The 26,183-nt window shown below is 49.2% G+C and overlaps 1 protein-coding gene across 1 annotated transcript in view; it reads right to left on the bottom strand.

Moving 5' to 3' along the window:
• The window catches only part of pdpr (pyruvate dehydrogenase phosphatase regulatory subunit), a 38,479-nt gene extending 14,276 nt beyond the window's left edge, over positions 1-24,203 (bottom strand). Inside the window, exons 1-10 of the mRNA XM_036964280.2 lie at positions 24,035-24,203; positions 22,950-23,237; positions 20,712-20,845; positions 19,281-19,362; positions 18,163-18,326; positions 15,200-15,321; positions 14,056-14,173; positions 12,377-12,526; positions 11,316-11,508; positions 654-778 (exon numbers count right to left, since the gene is read on the bottom strand). Of these exons, the coding sequence (XP_036820175.1) occupies positions 654-778; positions 11,316-11,508; positions 12,377-12,526; positions 14,056-14,173; positions 15,200-15,321; positions 18,163-18,326; positions 19,281-19,362; positions 20,712-20,845; positions 22,950-23,224 (1,363 nt within the window). The 5' untranslated portion in view covers positions 23,225-23,237; positions 24,035-24,203. The remainder of the gene's footprint in view (positions 1-653; positions 779-11,315; positions 11,509-12,376; positions 12,527-14,055; positions 14,174-15,199; positions 15,322-18,162; positions 18,327-19,280; positions 19,363-20,711; positions 20,846-22,949; positions 23,238-24,034) is intronic.
• Positions 24,204-26,183: the final 1,980 nt, after the last annotated feature.

The following is a 26,183-nucleotide window of genomic DNA, read 5'->3' as shown; positions in this document are numbered from 1 at the left end:
CAGTCAGACACAGAGAAAGAGAGCAGGACAGACAGTCAGACACAGAGAGAGAGGGACAGTCAGTCAGACACAGAGAGAGAGGGCAGAACAGACAGGCAGACACAGAGAGAGCAGGACAGACACAGAGAAAGCAGGACAGACACAGAGAGAGAGGGACAGTCAGGCAGACACAGAGAGAGAGGGACAGTCAGGCAGACACAGAGAGAGAGGGACAGTCAGGCAGACACAGAGAGAGAGGGACAGTCAGGCAGACACAGAGAGAGGGACAGTCAGTCAGACACAGAGAGAGAGGGACAGTCAGGCAGAGAGAGGGACAGTCAGGCAGAGAGAGGGACAGTCAGGCAGAGAGAGGGACAGTCAGGCAGAGACAGGGACAGTCAGGCAGAGACAGGGACAGTCAGGCAGAGACAGGGACAGTCAGGCAGAGACAGGGACAGTCAGGCAGAGACAGGGACAGTCAGGCAGAGAGAGGGACAGTCAGGCAGAGAGAGGGACAGTCAGGCAGAGAGAGGGACAGTCAGGCAGAGAGAGGGACAGTCAGGCAGAGAGAGGGACAGTCAGGCAGAGAGAGGGACAGTCAGGCAGAGAGAGGGACAGTCAGGCAGACATTACTAACAGGGAGTGTGATTGTGTTTGCTCTGGTCAGGACTCACGCATGACCTCCATGACCCTGTGTCGGAGGAAGGTTCGGCTGCTCTGAAGGTTGCCGAAGCGTTTGATGTCCAGCGGCCAGACGTTAGCCGTGGGGTAACCATACGTCATCCACTCTGCCAGGTACCTGACGACAGAACACACTGCTTTGATCCAGTTCATTTAGCCCACCACTATACACTAACCCTGCACTGTAACCTCTAACTTCTAACCCTGACAGACAGGACAGACGTTAGCCGTGGGGTAACCATACGTCATCCACTCTGCCAGGTACCTGACGACAGAACACACTGCTTTGATCCAGTTCATTTAGCCCACCACTATACACTAACCCTGCACTGTAACCTCTAACCTCTAACCCTGACAGACAGGACAGACGTTAGCCGTGGGGTAACCATACGTCATCCACTCTGCCAGGTACCTGACGACAGAACACACTGCTTTGATCCAGTTCATTTAGCCCACCACTATACACTAACCCTGCACTGTAACCTCTAACCTCTAACCCTGACAGACAGGACAGACGTTAGCCGTGGGGTAACCATACGTCATCCACTCTGCCAGGTACCTGACGACAGAACACACTGCTTTGATCCAGTTCATTTAGCCCACCACTATACACTAACCCTGCACTGTAACCTCTAACCTCTAACCCTGACAGACAGGACAGACGTTAGCCGTGGGGTAACCATACGTCATCCACTCTGCCAGGTACCTGACGACAGAACACACTGCTTTGATCCAGTTCATTTAGCCCACCACTATACACTAACCCTGCACTGTAACCTCTAACCACAGACAGGACAGTCGTAACCTCTAACCCTGACAGACAGGACAGACGTTAGTCATGGGGTAACCATACGTCATCCACTCTGCCAGGTACCTGACGACAGAACACACTGCTTTGATCCAGTTCATTTAGCCCACCACTATACACTAACCCTGCACTGTAACCTCTAACCACAGACAGGACAGTCGTAACCTCTAACCCTGACAGACAGGACAGACGTTAGCCATGGGGTAACCATACGTCATCCACTCTGCCAGGTACCTGACGACAGAACACACTGCTTTGATCCAGTTCATTTAGCCCACCACTATACACTAACCCTGCACTGTAACCTCTAACCACAGACAGGACAGTCGTAACCTCTAACCCTGACAGACAGGACAGACGTTAGCCATGGGGTAACCATACGTCATCCACTCTGCCAGGTACCTGACGACAGAACACACTGCTTTGATCCAGTTCATTTAGCCCACCACTATACACTAACCCTGCACTGTAACCTCTAACCTCTAACCCTGACAGACAGGACAGACGTTAGCCGTGGGGTAACCATACGTCATCCACTCTGCCAGGTACCTGACGACAGAACACACTGCTTTGATCAAGTTCATTTAGCCCACCACTATACACTAACCCTGCACTGTAACCTCTAACCTCTAACCCTGACAGACAGGACAGACGTTAGTCATGGGGTAACCATACGTCATCCACTCTGCCAGGTACCTGACGACAGAACACACTGCTTTGATCCAGTTCATTTAGCCCACCACTATACACTAACCCTGCACTGTAACCTCTAACCACAGACAGGACAGTCGTAACCTCTAACCCTGACAGACAGGACAGACGTTAGTCATGGGGTAACCATACGTCATCCACTCTGCCAGGTACCTGACGACAGAACACACTGCTTTGATCCAGTTCATTTAGCCCACCACTATACACTAACCCTGCACTGTAACCTCTAACCACAGACAGGACAGTCGTAACCTCTAACCCTGACAGACAGGACAGACGTTAGTCATGGGGTAACCATACGTCATCCACTCTGCCAGGTACCTGACGACAGAACACACTGCTTTGATCCAGTTCATTTAGCCCACCACTATACACTAACCCTGCACTGTAACCTCTAACCACAGACAGGACAGTCGTAACCTCTAACCCTGACAGACAGGACAGACGTTAGTCATGGGGTAACCATACGTCATCCACTCTGCCAGGTACCTGACGACAGAACACACCGCTTTGATCCAGTTCATTTAGCCCACCACTATACACTAACCCTGCACTGTAACCTCAAACCTCTAACCCTGACAGACAGGACAGACGTTAGTCATGGGGTAACCATACGTCATCCACTCTGCCAGGTACCTGACGACAGAACACACTGCTTTGATCCAGTTCATTTAGCCCACCACTATACACTAACCCTGCACTGTAACCTCTAACCACAGACAGGACAGTCGTAACCTCTAACCCTGACAGACAGGACAGACGTTAGCCATGGGGTAACCATACGTCATCCACTCTGCCAGGTACCTGACGACAGAACACACTGCTTTGATCCAGTTCATTTAGCCCACCACTATACACTAACCCTGCACTGTAACCTCTAACCTCTAACCCTGACAGACAGGACAGACGTTAGCCGTGGGGTAACCATACGTCATCCACTCTGCCAGGTACCTGACGACAGAACACACTGCTTTGATCAAGTTCATTTAGCCCACCACTATACACTAACCCTGCACTGTAACCTCTAACCTCTAACCCTGACAGACAGGACAGACGTTAGTCATGGGGTAACCATACGTCATCCACTCTGCCAGGTACCTGACGACAGAACACACTGCTTTGATCCAGTTCATTTAGCCCACCACTATACACTAACCCTGCACTGTAACCTCTAACCACAGACAGGACAGTCGTAACCTCTAACCCTGACAGACAGGACAGACGTTAGTCATGGGGTAACCATACGTCATCCACTCTGCCAGGTACCTGACGACAGAACACACTGCTTTGATCCAGTTCATTTAGCCCACCACTATACACTAACCCTGCACTGTAACCTCTAACCACAGACAGGACAGTCGTAACCTCTAACCCTGACAGACAGGACAGACGTTAGTCATGGGGTAACCATACGTCATCCACTCTGCCAGGTACCTGACGACAGAACACACTGCTTTGATCCAGTTCATTTAGCCCACCACTATACACTAACCCTGCACTGTAACCTCTAACCACAGACAGGACAGTCGTAACCTCTAACCCTGACAGACAGGACAGACGTTAGTCATGGGGTAACCATACGTCATCCACTCTGCCAGGTACCTGACGACAGAACACACTGCTTTGATCCAGTTCATTTAGCCCACCACTATACACTAACCCTGCACTGTAACCTCTAACCACAGACAGGACAGTCGTAACCTCTAACCCTGACAGACAGGACAGACGTTAGTCATGGGGTAACCATACGTCATCCACTCTGCCAGGTACCTGACGACAGAACACACTGCTTTGATCCAGTTCATTTAGCCCACCACTATACACTAACCCTGCACTGTAACCTCTAACCACAGACAGGACAGTCGTAACCTCTAACCCTGACAGACAGGACAGACGTTAGTCATGGGGTAACCATACGTCATCCACTCTGCCAGGTACCTGACGACAGAACACACTGCTTTGATCCAGTTCATTTAGCCCACCACTATACACTAACCCTGCACTGTAACCTCTAACCACAGACAGGACAGTCGTAACCTCTAACCCTGACAGACAGGACAGACGTTAGTCATGGGGTAACCATACGTCATCCACTCTGCCAGGTACCTGACGACAGAACACACTGCTTTGATCCAGTTCATTTAGCCCACCACTATACACTAACCCTGCACTGTAACCTCTAACCACAGACAGGACAGTCGTAACCTCTAACCCTGACAGACAGGACAGACGTTAGTCATGGGGTAACCATACGTCATCCACTCTGCCAGGTACCTGACGACAGAACACACTGCTTTGATCCAGTTCATTTAGCCCACCACTATACACTAACCCTGCACTGTAACCTCTAACCTCTAACCCTGACAGACAGGACAGACGTTAGCCGTGGGGTAACCATACGTCATCCACTCTGCCAGGTACCTGACGACAGAACACACTGCTTTGATCCAGTTCATTTAGCCCACCACTATACACTAACCCTGCACTGTAACCTCTAACCTCTAACCCTGACAGACAGGACAGACGTTAGTCATGGGGTAACCATACGTCATCCACTCTGCCAGGTACCTGACGACAGAACACACTGCTTTGATCCAGTTCATTTAGCCCACCACTATACACTAACCCTGCACTGTAACCTCTAACCACAGACAGGACAGTCGTAACCTCTAACCCTGACAGACAGGACAGACGTTAGTCATGGGGTAACCATACGTCATCCACTCTGCCAGGTACCTGACGACAGAACACACTGCTTTGATCCAGTTCATTTAGCCCACCACTATACACTAACCCTGCACTGTAACCTCTAACCACAGACAGGACAGTCGTAACCTCTAACCCTGACAGACAGGACAGACGTTAGTCATGGGGTAACCATACGTCATCCACTCTGCCAGGTACCTGACGACAGAACACACTGCTTTGATCCAGTTCATTTAGCCCACCACTATACACTAACCCTGCACTGTAACCTCTAACCACAGACAGGACAGTCGTAACCTCTAACCCTGACAGACAGGACAATCGTAACCTCTAACCCTGACAGACAGGACAGTCGTAAACTCTAACCCTGACAGACAGGACAGTCGTAACCTCTAACCCTGACAGACAGGACAGCCGTAACCTCTAACCCTGACAGACAGGACAGCCGTAACCTCTAACCCTGACAGACAGGACAGCCGTAACCTCTAACCCTGACAGACAGGACAGCCGTAACCTCTAACCCTGACAGACAGGACAGCCGTAACCTCTAACCCTGACAGACAGGACAGCCGTAACCTCTAACCCTGACAGACAGGACAGCCGTAACCTCTAACCCTGACAGACAGGACAGCTGTAACCTCTAACCCTGACAGACAGGACAGCCGTAACCTCTAACCCTGACAGACAGGACAGTCGTAACCTCTAACCCTGACAGACAGGACAGCTGTAACCTCTAACCCTGACAGACAGGACAGCTGTAACCTCTAACCCTGACAGACAGGACAGTCGTAACCTCTAATCCTGACAGACAGGACAGTGGAGTGATAAGTATGTAAGTCAATCATCAAACATTACTCCACTCCTACATGAACCAGATTAGGGTGGTCACGATACTACATGAACCAGATTAGGGTTGTCACGATACGACGTGATCCAGATTAGGGTGGTCGCGATACGACGTGACCCAGATTAGGGTGGTCGCGATACGACGTGACCCAGATTGGTGTTGTTACGATACTACATGAACCAGATTAGTGTGGTCACGATACTACATGAACCAGATTAGGGTTGTCACGATACGACGTGACCCAGATTAGGGTGGTCGCGATACGACGTGACCCAGATTAGGGTGGTCGCGATACGACGTGACCCAGATTAGGGTGGTCGCGATACGACGTGACCCAGATTAGGGTGGTCGCGATACGACGTGACCCAGATTAGGGTGGTCGCGATACGACGTGACCCAGATTAGGGTGGTCGCGATACTACGTGACCCAGATTAGAGTTGTTACGATACGACGTGAGCCAGATTAGTGTTGTCACGATACGACGTGAGCCAGATTAGTGTTGTCACGATACGACGTGAGCCAGATTAGGGTGGTCGCGATACGACGTGACCCAGATTAGGGTGGTCGCGATACGACGTGACACAGATTAGGGTGGTCGTGATACGACGTGACCCAGATTAGGGTGGTCGCGATACTACGTGAACCAGAGGTGTTCCCTCTTCCCTGGTGGCTGAACCTCAATCATAGGTTGATTTTCTGTGTTTTCTGGTGTTGTTACGATACTACGTGAACCAGAGGTGTTCCCTCTTCCCTGGTGGTTGAACCTCAATCACAGGTTGGTTTTCTGTGTTTTCTGGTGTTGTTACGATACTACGTGAACCAGAGGTGTTCCCTCTTCCCTGGTGGTTGAACCTCAATCGAAGGTTGGTTTTCTGTCTTGTGAACAAAACAATGTAAATAGCCAAGAAACACAAGGACAGATTCCCCCTTTACTAAACTTGGTTTCAGGTAAATTAGACCAATTTTTATGCCTGTGCACAGCGCTTCTAAAACAATCTTTCACACAGCCCAGTGTCGCAGCAGGAAGTAGAATAGGCTACATAGGATTCAAACATAATGAGGTTCATCCACCAACTACTAAACAAAACGTCAGATACTTTGAAAACTGACCAGACCAGACCTGAGCACCCGCCAGCTCACACTGTGGAGACCTGAGCACCCGCCAGCTCACACTGTGGAGACCTGAGCACCCGACACTGTGGAGACCTGAGCACCCGCCAGCTCACACTGTGGAGACCTGAGCACCCGCCAGCTCACACTGTGGAGACCTGAGCACCCGACACTGTGGAGACCTGAGCACCCGACACTGTGGAGACCTGAGCACCCGCCAGCTCACGCTGTGGAGACCTGAGCCCCCGCCAGCTCACACTGTGGAGACCTGAGCACCCGCAAGCTCACGCTGTGGAGACCTGACCACCCGCCAGCTCACGCTGTGGAGACCTGACCATCCGACACTGTGGAGACCTGACCACCCGACACAGTGGAGACCTGACCACCAGACACCGTGGAGACCTGACCACCCGACACCGTGGAGACTTGACCACCCGACACCGTGGAGACCTGACCACCCGACACCGTGGAGACCTGACCACCCGACACCGTGGAGACCTGACCACCCGACACCGTGGAGACCCGACCAACCGACAACGTGGAGACCTGACCACCCGACACCGTGGAGACCTGACCACCCGACACCGTGGAGACCTGACTACCCGACACCGTGGAGACCTGACACCGGCCAGCTCGCACCGTGGAGACCTGACCACCCGACACTGTGGAGACCTGACCACCCGACACGAATTATGTTCTCAAGGTTCATAACCCAATTAAATTATACTACTCAGTCTGCAACCCCGAATTTGTAAGATACGGGTTGAAATGAAATTAAAATAGTCAAAAAGGTTTCTTCACGAGGGCGCTGGTCTGTTGTTCAAAACCATTCATTTAATACTGGCTCCTTAAGCACATACTTTCACACAAACATTAGGTATCCTACACACACACTGTCCTGCTACCCAGCCCACAAACATTAGGTATCCTACACACACACTGTCCTGCTACCCAGCCCACAAACATTAGGTATCCTACACACACACTGTCCTGCTACCCAGCCCACAAACATTAGGTATCCTACACACACACTGTCCTGCTACCCAGCCCACAAACATTAGGTATCCTACAAACACACACACACACTGTCCTGCTACCCAGCCCACAAACATTAGGTATACTACACACACACTGTCCTGCTACCCAGCCCACAAACATTAGGTATCCTACACACACACTGTCCTGCTACCCAGCCCACAAACATTAGGTATCCTACACACACACTGTCCTGCTACCCAGCCCACAAACATTAGGTATCCTACACACACACTGTCCTGCTACCCAGCCCACAAACATTAGGTATCCTACACACACACTGTCCTGCTACCCAGCCCACAAACATTAGGTATCCTACACACACACTGTCCTGCTACCCAGCCCACAAACATTAGGTATCCTACACACACACTGTCCTGCTACCCAGCCCACAAACATTAGGTATCCTACACACACACTGTCCTGCTACCCAGCCCACAAACATTAGGTATCCTACACACACACTGTCCTGCTACCCAGCCCACAAACATTAGGTATCCTACACACACACTGTCCTGCTACCCAGCCCACAAACATTAGGTATCCTACACACACACTGTCCTGCTACCCAGCCCACAAACATTAGGTATCCTACACACACACTGTCCTGCTACCCAGCCGACAAAGATTAGGTATCCTACACACACACACTGTCCTGCTACCCAGCCCACAAACATGAGGTATCCTACACACACACTGTCCTGCTACCCAGCCCACAAACATTAGGTATCCTACACACAAACACTGTCCAGCTACCCAGCCGACAACCATTAGGTATCCTACACACACACTGTCCTGCTACCCAGCCCACAAACATTAGGTATCCTACACACACACTGTCCTGCTACCCAGCCCACAAACATTAGGTATCCTACACACACACTGACCTGCTACCCAGCCGACAAAGATTAGGTATCCTACACACACACACTGTCCTGCTACCCAGCCCACAAACATTAGGTATCCTACACACACACACTGTCCTGCTACCCAGCCCACAAACATTAGGTATCCTACACACACACACACACTGTCCTGCTACCCAGCCCACAAACATTAGGTATACTACACACACACTGTCCTGCTACCCAGCCCACAAACATTAGGTATCCTACGCACACACTGTCCTGCTACCCAGCCCACAAACATAAGGGGAGTCCGTGAGAATCACTCCCCATCCTCCCTCAAGATAGGGAGACCCTGGGAGGTACTCTGTGGCCCCCAGCCAAGGTCGGCACCGAATCTGGCTCAGACAGTCTGGTTTTAAGATACTATAAGACATATTGTACAGATATATTGTTATACCCTAATTCTGACTAAAAACTACACTCCTATATAATTCTACTGACTAAACCCACACACATCATTAGAATAATCTCATGATTCTAATCAATTTCATACAATCATATGGTTTCAGGGTGGAATATTCTAATCATTCATTAAACGTATAAATCCCATTATTAACACCACCCGACACCGTGGAGACCTGACCACCCGACACCGTGGAGACCTGACCACCCGACACCGTGGAGACCTGACCACCCGACACCGTGGAGACCTGACCACCCGACACCGTGGAGACCTGACACCTGCCAGATCGCACCGTGGAGACCTGACCACCCGACACTGTGGAGACCTGACCACTCGACACTGTGGAGACCTGAGCACCCGACACTGTGGAGACCTGACCACCCGACACTGTGGAGACCTGACCACTCGACACTGTGGAGACCTGAGCACCCGACACTGTGGAGACCTGAGCACCCGACACTGTGGAGACCTGAGCACCCGACACTGTGGAGACCTGAGCACCCGACACTGTGGAGACCTGAGCACCCGACACTGTGGAGACCTGAGCACCCGCCAGCTCAAGCTGTGGAGACCTGAGCACCCGCCAGCTCACGCTGTGGAGACCTGAGCACCCAACACTGTGGAGACCTGAGCACCCGCCAGCTCACGCTGTGGAGACCTGAGCACCCGCCAGCTCACGCTGTGGAGACCTGAGCACCCGCCAGCTCACGCTGTGGTGACCTGACCACCCGCCAGCTCACGCTGTGGTGACCTGAGCACCCGCCAGCTCACACTATGGAGACCTGAGCACCCGCCAGCTCACACTGCGGAGACCTGAGCACCCGACAGCTCACACTGTGGAGACCTGACCACCCGACACCGTGGAGACCTGACCACCCGACACCGTGGAGACCTGACCACCCGACACCGTGGAGACCTGACCACCCGACACCGTGGAGACCTGACCACCCGACACCGTGGAGACCTGACCACCCGACACCGTGGAGACCTGACCACCCGACACCGTGGAGACCTGACCATCCGACACCGTGGAGACCTGACCACCCGACACCGTGGAGACCTGACCATCCGACACCGTGGAGACCTGACCATCCGACACCGTGGAGACCTGACCATCCGACACCGTGGAGACCTGACCACCCGACACCGTGGAGACCTGACCACCCGACACCATGGAGACCTGAAAGACGTCTTGCACGCCAAAATCTACCCGCATTTGGCATACTCCGTCTACCATACTCCGTCTACCATACTCAGTCTACCATACTCAGTCTACCATACTCAGTCCACCATACTCAGTCCACCATACTCAGTCCACCATACTCAGTCTACCATACTCAGTCTACCATACTCAGTCTACCATACTCAGTCTACCATACTCAGTCTACCATACTCAGTCTACCATACTCAGTCTACCATACTCAGTCTACCATACTCCATGGGGAGAACATGAACCAGACTAATATTAGGTTGGTTGTAACATCAGGACTGTTTTCATCAACAAATTCAGTCCTTAAATGTTCATGTTTTGTTTGCTTGCCATCATAGATGTACTGGAAATGTCCTGTAGTTCTCACGTTCAACCCTAAAGTAGATGTACTGGAAATGTCCTGTCGTTCTCACTCTCAACCCTAAAGTAGATGTACTGGAAATGTCCTGTCGTTCTCACGTTCAACCCTAAAGTAGATGTACTGGAAATGTCCTGTCGTTCTCACGTTCAACCCTAAAGTAGATGTACTGGAAATGTCCTGTTGTTCTCACTCTCAACCCTAAAGTAGATGTACTGGAAATGTCCTGTTGTTCTCACTCTCAACCCTAAAGTAGATGTACTGGAAATGTCCTGTCGTTCTCACTCTCAACCCTAAAGTAGATGTACTGGAAATGTCCTGTTGTTCTCACGTTCAACCCTAAAGTAGATGTACTGGAAATGTCCTGTTGTTCTCACTCTCAACCCTAAAGTAGATGTACTGGAAATGTCCTGTCGTTCTCACGTTCAACCCTAAAGTAGATGTACTGGAAATGTCCTGTCGTTCTCACTCTCAACCCTAAAGTAGATGTACTGGAAATGTCCTGTCGTTCTCACGTTCAACCCTAAAGTAGATGTACTGGAAATGTCCTATCCTTACTTTCCTGCTCCGCCAGCGAAGGCCAGGCCAGAGGCGTTCATTCCAGCCAGGACGAAGTAGCCGTGCACCCCCGGTGTCTCCCCCATCAGACAGCGCATGTCTGGGGTGAACGACTCAGGACAGTTGACCAGCTGCTGGATCTCACACACCTCTAGTTCTGGCATCCTCCTCAACAGGGCTGACAGCATGGGTTCTACAGGGGGAGGGAGGGGGTAAGAGAGGGGGTAAGAGAGGGGGTTAGGTAGAGACACTATGGACCGGTCAGTTATTATGGTATATAACCACCTCACATAAACACAGTATATAACCAGTATGGGTTCGATTCCCACTGGGGCCAACCCATACTGTCTCAGTTGGTAAGAGTGTGTGCCAACATCATGGGTTCGATTCCCACTGGGGACAACCCATACTGTCTCAGTTGGTAAGAGTGTGTGCCAACATCATGGGTTCGATTCCCACTGGGGACAACCCATACTATCTCAGTTGGTAAGAGTGTGTGCCAACATCATGAGTTCGATTCCCACTGGGGACAACCCATACTGTCTCAGTTGGTAAGAGTGTGTGCCAAAATCATGGGTTCGATTCCCACTGGGGACAACCCATACTGTCTCAGTTGGTGAGAGTGTGCGCCAACATCATGGGTTCGATTCCCACTGGGGACAACCCATACTGTCTCAGTTGGTAAGAGTGTGTGCCAACATCATGGGTTCGATTCCCACTGGGGCCAACCCATACTGTCTCAGTTGGTAAGAGTGTGGTGCCAACATCATGGGTTCGATTCCCACTGGGGACAACCCATACTGTCTCAGTTGGTGAGAGTGTGGCGCCAACATCATGGGTTTGATTCCCACTGGGGACAAACCATACTGTCTCAGTTGGTAAGAGTGTGTGCCAACATCATGGGTTTGATTCCCACTGGGGACAACCCATTTTAAAATGTATGCACTCACAGCACAAAGTCGCTATGGAAAACAAAACTAAATGGACTCCATGTTTTACAGTAGCCGTGGCAACATAAACAGAACAGGGTGCCATTATAGAAAAATCACCCCATCTCTTACCGAAGTGGTCCCAGTCCTCCTGCATGGTCTGGATCTCCAGCTGGTTACGTCCCTCGGTGAAGATGGGTTTAGGGTTCTTCTCAAATCCACCAGACAGGACCCCTCCCTGCCACGCTCTCACATAGATCCTCCCGTCCATATCCATCACCACTAGAGAGAACACACAGAGACACACAGTTACAACACAGTCTAACCCTGACCCTAACCACCAGACAGGACAGAGTTCAGGCCAGCGGAGGCTCCTCAGAGGAGGAAGGGGAGGACCATCCTCCTCAGTGAATTTCATAAACATGTAAATAGTAAAACATTAAAAAGGTTATCCCATTTAGATAAAACTACACAACAAAAAGATTTGCATGTTACCAAATCATTGATTAAAACACACCGTTTTGCAATGAAGGTCACAGTAGCCTCAGCAGCACCATAGTGTAGCCGGAGGACAGCTAGTTTCCGTCCTCCTCTGAGCACATCGACTTCAAAACAAAACCTAGGAGGCTCATGGTTCTCACCCCCTTCCATAGACTTACACAGTAATTACGACAACTTCCGGAGGACGTTCTCCAACCTATGGATGTTACATTGAACTGGGTGAATATGAATGACAGTAACCTAAACCTGTCACTGTTACATTGAACTGCGTGAATATGAATGACAGTAACCTAAACCTGTCACTGTTACATTGAACTGGGTGAATATGAATGACAGTAACCTAAACCTGTCACTGTTACATTGAACTGGGTGAATATGAATGACAGTAACCTAAACCTGTCACTGTTACATTGAACTGGGTGAATATGAATGACAGTAACCTAAACCTGTCACATTGAACTGGATGAATATGAATGACAGTAACCTAAACCAATCACTGTTACATTGAACTGGGTGAATATGAATGACAGTTATCCAATACGCTGTAATAGAAATAAGGCCGTGCTCATCTGGACTGAGCGGTACCAGCTCTAACTCCTTCTGGACTGAGCGGTACCAGCTCTAACTCCTTCTGGACTGAGCGGTACCAGCTCTAACTCCTTGAAGAAACCATACGTGGATTATTTGTATCTGGGCTGTAAAGGAGGTAGTCTCACCTGGGGTTCTGGACTGTAGAGGCTCTGATAGGAGGTAGTCTCACCTGGGGTTCTGGACTGTAGAGGCTCTGATAGGAGGTAGTCTCACCTGGGGTTCTGGGCTGTAGAGGAGGGAGTCTCACCTGGGGTTCTGGACTGTAGAGGCTCTGATAGGAGGTAGTCTCACCTGGGGTTCTGGGCTGTAGAGGAGGTAGTCTCACCTGGGGTTCTGGACTGTAGAGGCTCTGATAGGAGGTAGTCTCACCTGGGGTTCTGGGCTGTAGAGGAGGGAGTCTCACCTGGGGTTCTGGGCTGTAGAGGAGGTAGTCTCACCTGGGGTTCTTGGCTGTAGAGGAGGGAGTCTCACCTGGGGTTCTGGGCTGTAGAGGAGGTAGTCTCACTTGGGGTTCTGGGCTGTAGAAGAGGTAGTCTCACCTGGGGTTCTGGGCTGTAGAAGAGGTAGTCTCACCTGGGGTTCTGGGCTGTAGAGGAGGTAGTCTCACTTGGGGTTCTGGGCTGTAGAAGAGGTAGTCTCACCTGGGGTTCTGGGCTGTAGAGGAGGTGGACTCACCTGGGGTTCTGGGCTGTAGAGGCTCTGAGAGGAGGTAGTCTCACCTGGGGTGCTGGGCTGTAGAGGCTCTGGTAGAGGTTTGGAGAGCAGGTAGAAGTGTTCACATCCATGGAGAGGAACAGACACCTTGGTCTCACTGGCCTGGCCCAGCTCATACGCCCACTGTAGAACATACATAGGACAGTTATAACATATCATATAGCATTCATAACCCCCTATTATATGAACACTTTTAGAGGAACAGACACCCTGGTTTCACTGGCCTGGCCCAGCTCTCTCAGAGACAGCTAGATACAACACTTCACTGGTCCAGCTCCCTCAGAGACAGCTAGATTACAACACTTCACTGGTCCAGCTCCCTCAGAGACAGCTAGATTACAACACTTCACTGGCCCAGCTCCCTCAGAGACAGCTAGATTACAACACTTCACTGGTCCAGCTCCCTCAGAGACAGCTAGATACAACACTTCACTGGTCCAGCTCCCTCAGAGACAGCTAGATTACAACACTTCACTGGTCCAGCTCCCTCAGAGACAGCTAGATTACAACACTTCACTGGTCCAGCTCCCTCAGAGACAGCTAGATACAACACTTCACTGGCCCAGCTCCCTCAGAGACAGCTAGATTACAACACTTCACTGGCCCAGCTCCCTCAGAGACAGCTAGATACAACACTTCACTGGTCCAGCTCCCTCAGAGACAGCTAGATTACAACACTTCACTGGTCCAGCTCCCTCAGAGACAGCTAGATTACAACACTTCACTGGTCCAGCTCCCTCAGAGACAGCTAGATACAACACTTCACTGGCCCAGCTCCCTCAGAGACAGCTAGATTACAACACTTCACTGGTCCAGCTCCCTCAGAGACAGCTAGATACAACACTTCACTGGCCCAGCTCCTACACCCAGAGAGTATTTAGATTAGAAACCTCAGAGACAGCCAGTTACAACACTTCATATACAGCATGACTGTGTCCCAAATGGTTCCTTATTCTAGTGCACTAAATAGGACCCATCCTATCATTCATAACGCGTTCTGAAACCTTACAGATCAGTTGGGCTGAAGAGAGCTGTCTAGCTGTTAACTGTCTAAAGACTAGTGGAGGGAGAGACGCCATGTCATTTACAGTCACACACACACACACACACACACACACACACACACACACACAATGGATAGAGGTTCACCTGTCCTGCACAGTTGACAAAGTATTCACACTCGATGGCTCCTCTGTCCGTCTCCACCGCTGTCACATGTCCCTTCTCCATCATCACATGGTTAACTGTGGTGCGCTCATGGATCTGGACTCCTGGAGATCAGAACATGGTTAACTGTGGTGCCTCATGGATCTGGACTCCTGGAGATCAGAACATGGTTAACTGTGGTGAGCTCATGGATCTGGACTCCTGGAGATCAGAACATGGTTAACTGTGGTGCCTCATGGATCTGGACTCCTGGAGATCAGAACATGGTTAACTGTGGTGAGCTCATGGATCTGGACTCCTGGAGATCAGAACATGGTTAACTGTGGTGAGCTCATGGATCTGGACTCCTGGAGATCAAGAACATGGTTAACTGTGGTGCCTCATGGATCTGGTTTCCTGGAGATCAGAACATGGTTAACTGTGGTGCCTCATGGATCTGGTTTCCTGGAGATCAGAACATGGTTAACTGTGGTGAGCTCATGGATCTGGTTTCCTGGAGATCAGAACATGGTTAACTGTTGAAGTCAGAAGTTTACATTCACCGTAACCAAATGCATTTAAACTCAGTTTTTCCAAATGTCCATTCCTGACATTTGATCCTAGTATAAATTCCCTGTCTTAGGTCAGTTAGGATCACCACCTTATTTTACGAATGTGAAATGTCAGAATAATAGTAGAGAGTATGATTTATTTCAGCTTTTATTTCTTTCATCATATTCCCAGTGGGTCAGATGTTTAGATACACTCAATTAGTATTTGGTAGCGTTGCCTTTAAATTGTTTAACTTGGGTCAAACGTTTCGGGTAGCCTTCCACAAGCTTCCCACAATAAGTTGGGTGAATTTTGTCCCATTCCTCCTGACAGAGCTGGTGTAACTGAGTCAGGTTTGTAGGCCTCCATGCCCGCACACACTTTTTCAGTTCTATCCACAAATTTTCTATAGGATTGAGGTCAGGGCTTTGTGATGGCCACTCCAATACCTCGACTTTGTTGTCCTTAAGCCATTTTGCCACAACTTTGGAAGTATGCTTGGAGTCATTGTCCATTTGGAAGACCCATTTGTGACCAAGCTTTAACTTCCTGACTGATGTCTTGAGATGTTGATTCAATATATCCACATAATTTTCCATCCTCATGATGCCATCTAGTTTGCTAAGTGCACCAGTCCCTCCTGCAGCAAAGCATGATGCTGCCAGCCCCGTGCTTCACGGTTGGGATGGTCTTCTTCGGCTTGCAAGCCTCCCCCTTTTTCCTCCAAACATTACGATGGTCATTATGGCCAAACAGTTCTATTTTTGTTTCATCAGACCAGAGGACATTTCTCCAAAAAGTACAATCTTTGTTCCCATGTGCAGTTACAAACCGTAGTCTGGCTTTTTTATAGCGGTTTTGGAGCAGTGGCTTCTTCCTTGCTGAGCGGCTTCTTCCTTGCTGAGCGGCTTCTTCCTTGCTGAGCGGCTTCTTCCTTGCTGAGCGGCCTCTTCCTTGCTGAGCGGCCTCTTCCTTGCTGAGCGGCCTCTTCCTTGCTGAGCGGCCTCTTCCTTGCTGAGCGGCTTCTTCCTTGCTGAGCGGCCTCTTCCTTGCTGAGCGGCTTCTTCCTTGCTGAGCGGCCTCTTCCTTGCTGAGCGGCCTCTTCCTTGCTGAGCGGCCTCTTCCTTGCTGAGCGGCCTCTTCCTTGCTGAGCGGCCTCTTCCTTGCTGAGCGGCCTCTTCCTTGCTGAGCGGACTCTTCCTTGCTGAGCGGCCTCTTCCTTGCTGAGCGGCCTCTTCCTTGCTGAGCGGCCTCTTCCTTCCAGGTTATGTCGATATAGGATATATACTCGCGTACTGTTGTTTGTACAGATGAATGTGGTTCCTTCAGGCATTTGGAAATTGCTCCCAAGGATGAACCAGACTTGTGGAGGTCTACAATTATTTTGTCTGAGGTCTTGGCTGATTTCTTTTGATTTTCCCATGATGTCAAGCAAAGAGGCACTGAGTTTGAAGGTAGGCCTTGAAATACATCCACAGGTACACCTCCAATTGACTCAAATGATGTCAATTAGCCTATCAGAAGCTTCTAAAGCCTTGACATCATTTTCTGGAATTTTCCAAGCTGTTTTAAAGGCAGTCAATTTAGTGTATATAAACTTCTGACCCACTGGAATTGTGATATAATTCACTGTAAGTGAAATAATCTGTCTGAAAACAATTGTTGGAAAATGTATTTGTGTCATGCATAAAGTAGATGTCCTAACCGACTTGCCAAAACTATAGTTTGTTAACAAGATATTTGTGGAGTGGTTGAAAAACGAGTTTTAATGACTCCAACCTAAGTGTAACTTCCAACTTCAAATGTACATGTATTCATGTAGAAAGGTACAATGTGATCAAACATGACAAACACTATCAATAGTTCATCGTTCGTTTGATTGGAGTAGCATGATGTCAAATTAGCCAAAGAGATGCCCCCTGGGCACCGACTACCTCACTCTGATTGGCAGGCCTTACCTTGGCCCCTTGGCAGGCCACACCTTGGCAGGCCACACCTTGGCAGGCCACACCTTGGCAGGCCACACCTTGGCAGAACACACCTTGGCCCTTGGCAGGCCACACCTTGGCAGGCCACACCATGGCAGGCCACACCTTGGCAGGCCACACCTTGGCAGGCCACACCTTGGCAGGCCACACCTTGGCCCTTCCCTCCAGAAGCTTTGCTTTCTGGCTTCATTCTAACTGATGGCGAAACCACATGGTTGTAACTTTCTATTGAAACCTCCACTACAGATAGGCTTGCAGGATTTTTCCTAAAATTCAGTTTTTCCAGAAATCCCAGTTGGAAAATTCCCCCAAATCAGGATGGAACAAGCAGGAAATCTGGAATCATCCAATCAGGATTTCTGGAAAACCTGGGAATTTTTGGTTTGCAAGCCGAACAATAGTCCATCCTTGGTTTTACTGTCTCACCGTGTCCGGCTGCTGCCGTGGCGAGGGCGTGGTTGACGTCAGGCGGTGACACCACGGCATCCCCCGGCAGGTGGAGCGCCCCCACCAGGTCATGAATATTCACCAGGGGGTGGAGCTTGGACACCTCTTTGGGTTTGATCACGTTACAGGGGATCCCCATCACACTGAGGAAGGAGGAGAGAGAGGAGAGAGGAGAGAGAGGAGGAGGAGAGAGAGGGAGGGAGGGAGGAGAGGAGGAAGGGAGGAGAGAGGGAGGAGGAGAGAGGGAGGAGGAGAGAGGTTAGGGAGAGACTGGACCAGAGAGAGGACTGAGCTATAATTCAGACCAGAGGAGAGGGTCAGGGAGAGACTGGACCAGAGAGAGTACTGAGCTATAATTCAGACCAGAGGAGAGGGTCAGGGAGAGACTGGACCAGAGAGAGTACTGAGCTATAATTCAGACCAGAGGAGAGGGTCAGGGAGAGACTGGAACAGAGAGAGTACTGAGCTATAATTCAGACCAGCGGAGAGGGTCAGGGAGAGACTGGAACAGAGAGAGTACTGAGCTATAATTCAGACCAGAGGAGAGGGTCAGGGAGAGACTGGATCAGAGAGAGTACTGAGCTATAATTCAGACCAGAGGAGAGGGTCATTGAGAGACTGGACCAGAGAGAGTACTGAGCTATAATTCAGACCAGAGGAGAGGGTCAGGGAGAGACTGGACCAGAGAGAATACTGAGCTATAATTCAGACCAGAGGAGAGGGTCAGGGAGAGACTGGACCAGAGAGAATACTGAGCTATAATTCAGACCAGAGGAGAGGGTCAGGGAGAGACTGGACAAGAGAGAGTACTGAGCTATAATTCAGACCAGAGGAGAGGGTCAGGGAGAGACTGGACCAGAGAGAGTACTGAGCTATAATTCAGACCAGAGGAGAGGGTCAGGGAGAGACTGGACCAGAGAGAGAGTACTGAGCTATAATTCAGACCAAAGGAGAGGGTCAGGGAGAGACTGGACCAGAGAGAGAATACTGAGCTATAATTCAGACCAGAGGAGAGAGTACTGAGCTATAATTCAGACCAGAGGAGAGGCAGGGTCAGGTTAGGGAGGGAAGAGAAAGGCGGTTAGGGAGGGACTTACTTCAGCCTGGATGCCAGGCGCTTCAGGGAGAGGAAACGGTCCTGATTCTGGGCCAGACATAGAGAGCCTGTTTTCACGTAACCTGGAACAAACACACACACACACACATCAGGACTGCCAAGTCATGAGTCATCTCGTGTTAAACCACACAAGGCAACGCCCTGCCATACTGTCTGGATGTTGGCACAAGACTAAATACCACTGGTAAATCTGTTGTTCCACAAGACTAAACACCACTGGTAAATATGTTGTTCTACAAGACTAAATACCACTGGTAAATCTGTTGTTCCACAAGACTAAATACCACTGGTAAATCTGTTGTTCCACAAGACTAAATACCACTGGTAAATCTGTTGTTCCACAAGACTAAATACCACTGGTAAATCTGTTGTTCCACAAGACTAAATACCACTGGTAAATCTGTGTTTATACAAGACTAAATACCACTGGTAAATCTGTGTTTATACAAGACTAAATACCACTGGTAAATCTGTCTTTATACAAGACTAAATACCACTGGTAAGTCTGTTGTTCATACAAGACTAAATACCACTGGTAAATCTGTTGTTCCACAAGACTAAATACCACTGGTAAATCTGTTGTTCCACAAGACTAAATACCACTGGTAAATCTGTGTTTATACAAGACTAAATACCACTGGTAAATCTGTGTTTATACAAGACTAAATACCACTGGTAAATCTGTTGTTCCACAAGACTAAATACCACTGGTAAATCTGTGTTTATACAAGACTAAATACCACTGGTAAATCTGTTGTTCCACAAGACTAAATACCACTGGTAAATCTGTTGTTCCACAAGACTAAATACCACTGGTAAATCTGTTGTTCCACAAGACTAAATACCACTGGTAAATATGTTGTTCCACAAGACTAAATACCACTGGAAATATGTTGTTCCACAAGACTAAATACCACTGGTAAATCTGTGTTTAAACAACACTAAATACCACTGGTAAATATGTGTTTATACAAGACTAAATACCACTGGTAAATCTGTGTTGAAACACAAACTGAAACAGCATGTGAGAGGAGGAGGGGGAAGCACTGGTAGGATACAGCCAGTCACATGACCTCATAGATAATATATAATAATTGATTCAACAACCAAAACAACTGGCTAAAACACAATCAGAAGACAGACCACACAGCAAAGACATGTTCATAAACCCATTGAGGTACGTTGAAACAGACTGGAACTGTACTACAGCGAGCAGGAGAGGCAAACTAACCAGCTTCCAGAGACATTCACTGATAAGGAGTTAGTACAAATGGAGCGGAACTCAGGCTAGAGTCATACTGTAGGAATGTTAGTACAAATGGAGCGGAACTCAGGCTAGAGTCATACTGTAGGCATGTTAGTACAAATGGAGTGGAACTCAGGCTAGTCATAGTGTAGAAGTCCATCCCACCTGTCTTGACCCCAGTCTCCTCCTCCAGGTGTTCATACAGGGAGTTGGAGTAGTCAGCCATTTTACACTCAATAGAGATGGGCTTGGCCACGCTGACGATCCCAGCACACAGCCTGGTGGTGCCAGCACCTAACCTAGCACACAGAGAGATGAGGACAACATGGTTAGGTACAGCACCCAGACTAGCACACGGAGAGATGACAACAACATGGTTAGCTGTACCTAGCCTAGCACACAGAGAGATGACAACAACATGGTTAGGTACAGCACCTAGCCTAGCACACAGAGAAATGACAACAACATGGTTAGCTGTACCCAGCCTAACACCCAGCCTAACACCCAGCCTGTTGGTACCAGCACCCAGCCTAACACCCGGCCTGGTGGTGCCAGCACCCAGCCTAACACCCAGCCTGGTAGTGCCAGCACCCAGCCTAACACTCAGCCTGGTGGTACCAGCACCCAGCCTAACACCCAGCCTAACACCCAGCCTGGTGGTACCAGCACCCAGCCTAACACCCAGCCTAACACCCAGCCTGGTGGTACCAGCACCCAGCCTAACACCCAGCCTGGTGGTACCATCACCCAGCCTAACACCCAGCCTGGTGGTACCAGCACCCAGCCTAACACCCAGCCTAACACCCAGCCTGGTGGTGCCAGCACACAGCCTAACACCCAGCCTAACACCCAGCCTGGTGGTGCCAGCACCCAGCCTAACACCCAGCCTAACACCCAGCCTAGTGGTGCCAGCACCCAGCCTAACACCCAGCCTGGTGGTACCAGCACCCAGCCTAACACCCAGCCTGGTGGTACCAGCACCCAGCCTAACACCCAGCCTAACACCCAGCCTGTTGGTACCAGCACCCAGCCTAACACCCAGTCTGGTGGTGCCAGCACCCAGCCTAACACCCAGCCTAACACCCAGCCTAACACCCAGCCTAACACCCAGCCTGGTGGTGCCAGCACCCAGCCTAACACTCAGCCTGGTGGTACCAGCACCCAGCCTAACACCCAGCCTAACACCCAGCCTGGTGGTACCAGCACCCAGCCTAACACCCAGCCTAACACCCAGCCTGGTGGTACCAGCACCCAGCCTAACACCCAGCCTAACACCCAGCCTGGTGGTACCAGCACCCAGCCTAACACCCAGCCTGGTGGTACCAGCACACAGCCTAACACCCAGCCTGGTGGTACCAGCACACAGCCTAACACCCAGCCATGCTGCCTAACACTCAGCCTGGTGGTAACAGCATGCAGCCTAACACCCAGCCTGGTGGTACCAGCACTCAGCCTATAACACTAGGGGTGAAAGTAAGGCGGTTCACTAAATAGTGGGGGTACGCCGTACCAGGTAAACCGTGAGCCTATCACAATAACTAAAACAAAGATGCCAAGAAAAGCTATTTCACCACTATTTAAAGGCTCAGTGCAGTGAAAAACGTGATTTGCCTGTATTTTATAAATATTTACACAAGGTTGTTAGATCAGATGAAAACATCATGACTGGTTGTGTTAATGGCTCATTAAAAGGTCATGCATAATACAGACGAGATGCCCAATCCTTACAAGGCCCATGAGATCACAATAATTCATAGGGATTCATTATGGGATTCTATGATCCGCAATTATACAGACAGTAGATCCTATAACTGTAAGAAATGCCATCTACTTTCCCCACCGTCTAACACACACAGAGGACCACACAGTAGATCACACACACAGAGGACCACACAGTAGATCACACACACAGAGGACCACACAGTAGATCACACACACACACAGTGGACCACACAGTAGATTACACACACAGAGGACCACACAGTAGATCACACACACACAGTGGACCACACAGTAGATCACACACACAGAGGACCACACAGTAGATCACACACACAGAGGACCACACAGTAGATCACACACACACACAGTGGACCACACAGTAGATCACACACACAGAGGACCACACAGTAGATCACACACACAGAGGACCACAACCCAGCAGGGTGAGTAATGAGACATAAGACCATGGTTCCTTGTGATTTCTAGATGTTATCATTGATTACATAAGGTCTCGTAGGCTAGTCCATGTTTTCACTGTGTTGGTCTCCCATCCCCTGACAAGCCCAGTAAAACAATGAACTCATGAAATCATGATATATTGTCCACCTACCCACAGATAAAGTGTTCTGGAAACATGCACCCCCCTCTTGTAAACAGACCACATAATTTAGCCTCTCCTACCTTCCCTGCTCCAATAGTACTATCTCAGTCCAGCCCAGCTTGGCCAGGTGATAGGCCACAGACGTCCCTACGATGCCCCCTCCACAGATCACCACCCGGGCTTGGCTGGGCAGGGGGATGGGCTGCGTGGTCTCTACAGCCGAGGCCAGTCTCCGAGGGGAGCTCCAGATACCCCTAGGCCTGGTCCCCGGAGCCCAGCATCCTGCATGGGACAGCAGCCTAGGGAGCAGGGCAGGGGACAGAGCCCTGGAGCTCCATACACAGCTGCAGTGCATGGCTTGGAGGAACCTGGAGAATCAGAACACAACAGGCCAGGAGGATCAGAACACAACAGGCCAGGAGGATCACAACACAACAGGCCTGGAGGATCAGAACACAACAGGCCTGGAGGATCAGAACACAACAGGCCTGGAGGATCAGAACACAACAGGCCAGGAGGATCACAACACAACAGGCCAGGAGGATCACAACACAACAGGCCAGGAGGATCACAACACAACAGGCCAGGAGGATCACAACACAACAGGCCAGGAGGATCACAACACAACAGGCCTGGAGGATTAGAACACAACAGGCCCGGAGGATCAGAACACAACAGGCCCGGAGGATCAGAACACAACAGGCCCGGAGGATCAGAACACAACAGGCCCGGAGGATCAGAACACAACAGGCCCGGAGGATCAGAACACAACAGGCCAGGAGGATCACAACACAACAGGCCTGGAGGATCAGAACACAACAGGCCCGGAGGATCAGAACACAACAGGCCTGGAGGATCACATTAGCAAGCATGCAGACTTAGGTACTAGGTACCACAGCTAACTTTCGTACTGTCTTTCAAACAAGCTACAGTTAGCTAGCGAACTTTAGCTAACGTTAGTTGATCAGCTGGCTCAATGATAACTATCACTTGTTGCTAATGCCAACAGTAAATCTGAAGTTTGCTTGTGTTCGACCTTCGCTCCAAGGAGAACAACACCCCGATCCAAACGTCTTTGCATTGGTAATACGCTAGCGGCCTTCTGACATTCGTCTAGCTAATGATAATGCTAGTTAGCATTATCATTATCATGTAGCAAACTCACCGACTCACTCCACTCCAAAAGTAATGAAATCTCTATTCGGCTTGAAGCAGATTTCAGTCCTGCGCCTCGATGACAGCAGAATGTTTCAGTCAGACCTTCTTCGGCCAAACAAACTGCATTGTTTATTTACACCGCCGTGAAACAGGCAACAAAAACTAACTACTTCCGGGTCGCGGATTTTTTTGAAATCCGTCAGAATAAAAGTTCCATCCTGTATACTTGGTAAATTAATAATTATGACATTTTTTACAATTATTTACAAAAATATAAACGCAACAATTTAAACCAATTTACGGAGTAACAGTTCATATAAGGAAATCAGTCAATTGAAATAATATGAATGACAGGCCAGTGGTGGCCTGTCATTCAGGGCAGGTGAGCCCCACCTGTTTTGAGACCCACCTGTTTAGCAAAAAAATATATGTTTTTCATGTTATTTTTTACATAAATACATGTCACATATCAGTTTGCAAACAATGTAAAAATATATATATTTTAGCTAATAAAGCCGCATACAAACATGGTTGCTTTCTTGAGGAAGGCATCTCCAAAATGCAGGGGTTTCAGCCTAGCTTAGTGCTTTCTGCGGTGGAGGGGCAGCCAGTGGAAAATACTGGGGTTAGTAATGTACTCTAGTTGCGCCGTGATTGGCTCACTTCTGTCACTATGTGACACTATGTCAGCGCAAAATCTACAGAGCGAGAGCTTGAAAATTCAAGCCCCTTGGGTGTTGCCATTGATTTATATTAGAAGTGCCCATCCAAGAAGGCTCAAAGTCATTGGCCGCAAATAAAATGACATCAAATCACGTCATATCTACAGCAGCTTGAATTGGACTTTCAAAATCTTAGCTAGCAAGATAGACAAGCGGCCATCGTCACGAATCAATAATCTACTGGCAAATCCTTTTCAAGCCTTGTCGTAAAATAAATTATAGATTAAAAAATCATGTTGGTGCTCATCGGCCATTGGACATTAACATTACACATGAATTTGGAAATCGCAAATATAACAATGAGTGATTTGGAAGGAACCTTTTACTGCTGCTCTTTAATTAATACTTTTTTTATGGTCTATTTTTTACTTAATACTTATTTTTCTTAAAACTGCATTGTTGGTTAGGGGCTTGTAAGCATTTCACTGTGAGGTCTACTACACCTGTTGTATTCAGCATTTCACTGTAAGGTCTACCTGTTCACCTGTTGTATTCAGCATTTCACTGTAAGGTCTACCTGTTCACCTGTTGTATTCAGCATTTCACTGTAAGGTCTACTACACCTGTTGTATTCAGCATTTCACTGTAAGGTCTACTACACCTGTTGTATTCAGCATTTCACTGTAAGGTCTACTACACCTGTTGTATTCATCATTTCACTGTAAGGTCTACTACACCTGTTGTATTCGGCACATGTGACAAATACAATTTGATTTGATCCGTGGCTAACTGCAAGTGTTGCAAAGCAATCACTAGCTTGCTACTCAGTGGAGAGGGTGTGTGGTCCAAATCTGTGTTTAAGGGTTTCTTTTTCAAGCTTAAAAGGATAAACAGTCACATGTAACACTGTGGGCCAGAAAAGGTTGAATACATTGGCCACACTGTCGACCTAGTACAACTTCTGCCGCATTCAAAACAAGTGTAAACTTGGAACTGACTTCAGTGAGTTCAAGACAACTGGGAAAAAAACGAGCTCAGACTGGAAAAATACGCTTTCAATCCAACTCGGGAACTCAGGCCTCTTTCTAGAGCTCCGACCTGAAGATCACTGACGTCATGATTCAACCTTTAATAAATTTTTTCGTTCCCAGTTATCTTGAAAGCACCATAAATCTAGAGAATGCCAGACTTTGATGACAAAATTTGCCCACAAGAAGAACCGCTGCGCCACCTTCCTGTTCAAGTGAGCACAGCACAACAATGTACGTCCAAAATGGTATTATATGCTGCTGCAAAAATGATGTAATATGCCAGGGAGATATGTCCCTTCCCCCTCATAAGTTAGCCTACTGTTCTGACTTGGTGGTGCACATGTAGCCTATAGTCTGTTTAGATAAATGCCATCATCGAGAATTGTAAGAGCTTTCATTGTCTACTCATATGCCCCCTTTATTTATCCTACGGTTCTGACTTGGTGTACAGGGAGAATACTGT

The sequence above is a fragment of the Oncorhynchus mykiss genome, chromosome 26 (genome assembly GCF_057628025.1).
Source record: "Oncorhynchus mykiss isolate SJ-2025 chromosome 26, ASM5762802v1, whole genome shotgun sequence".
In the NCBI taxonomy this organism is placed as follows: domain Eukaryota; kingdom Metazoa; phylum Chordata; class Actinopteri; order Salmoniformes; family Salmonidae; genus Oncorhynchus; species Oncorhynchus mykiss.
Note: the sequence above shows the minus strand (reverse complement) of the source record. Positions and strands in the feature narration are given on the sequence as shown.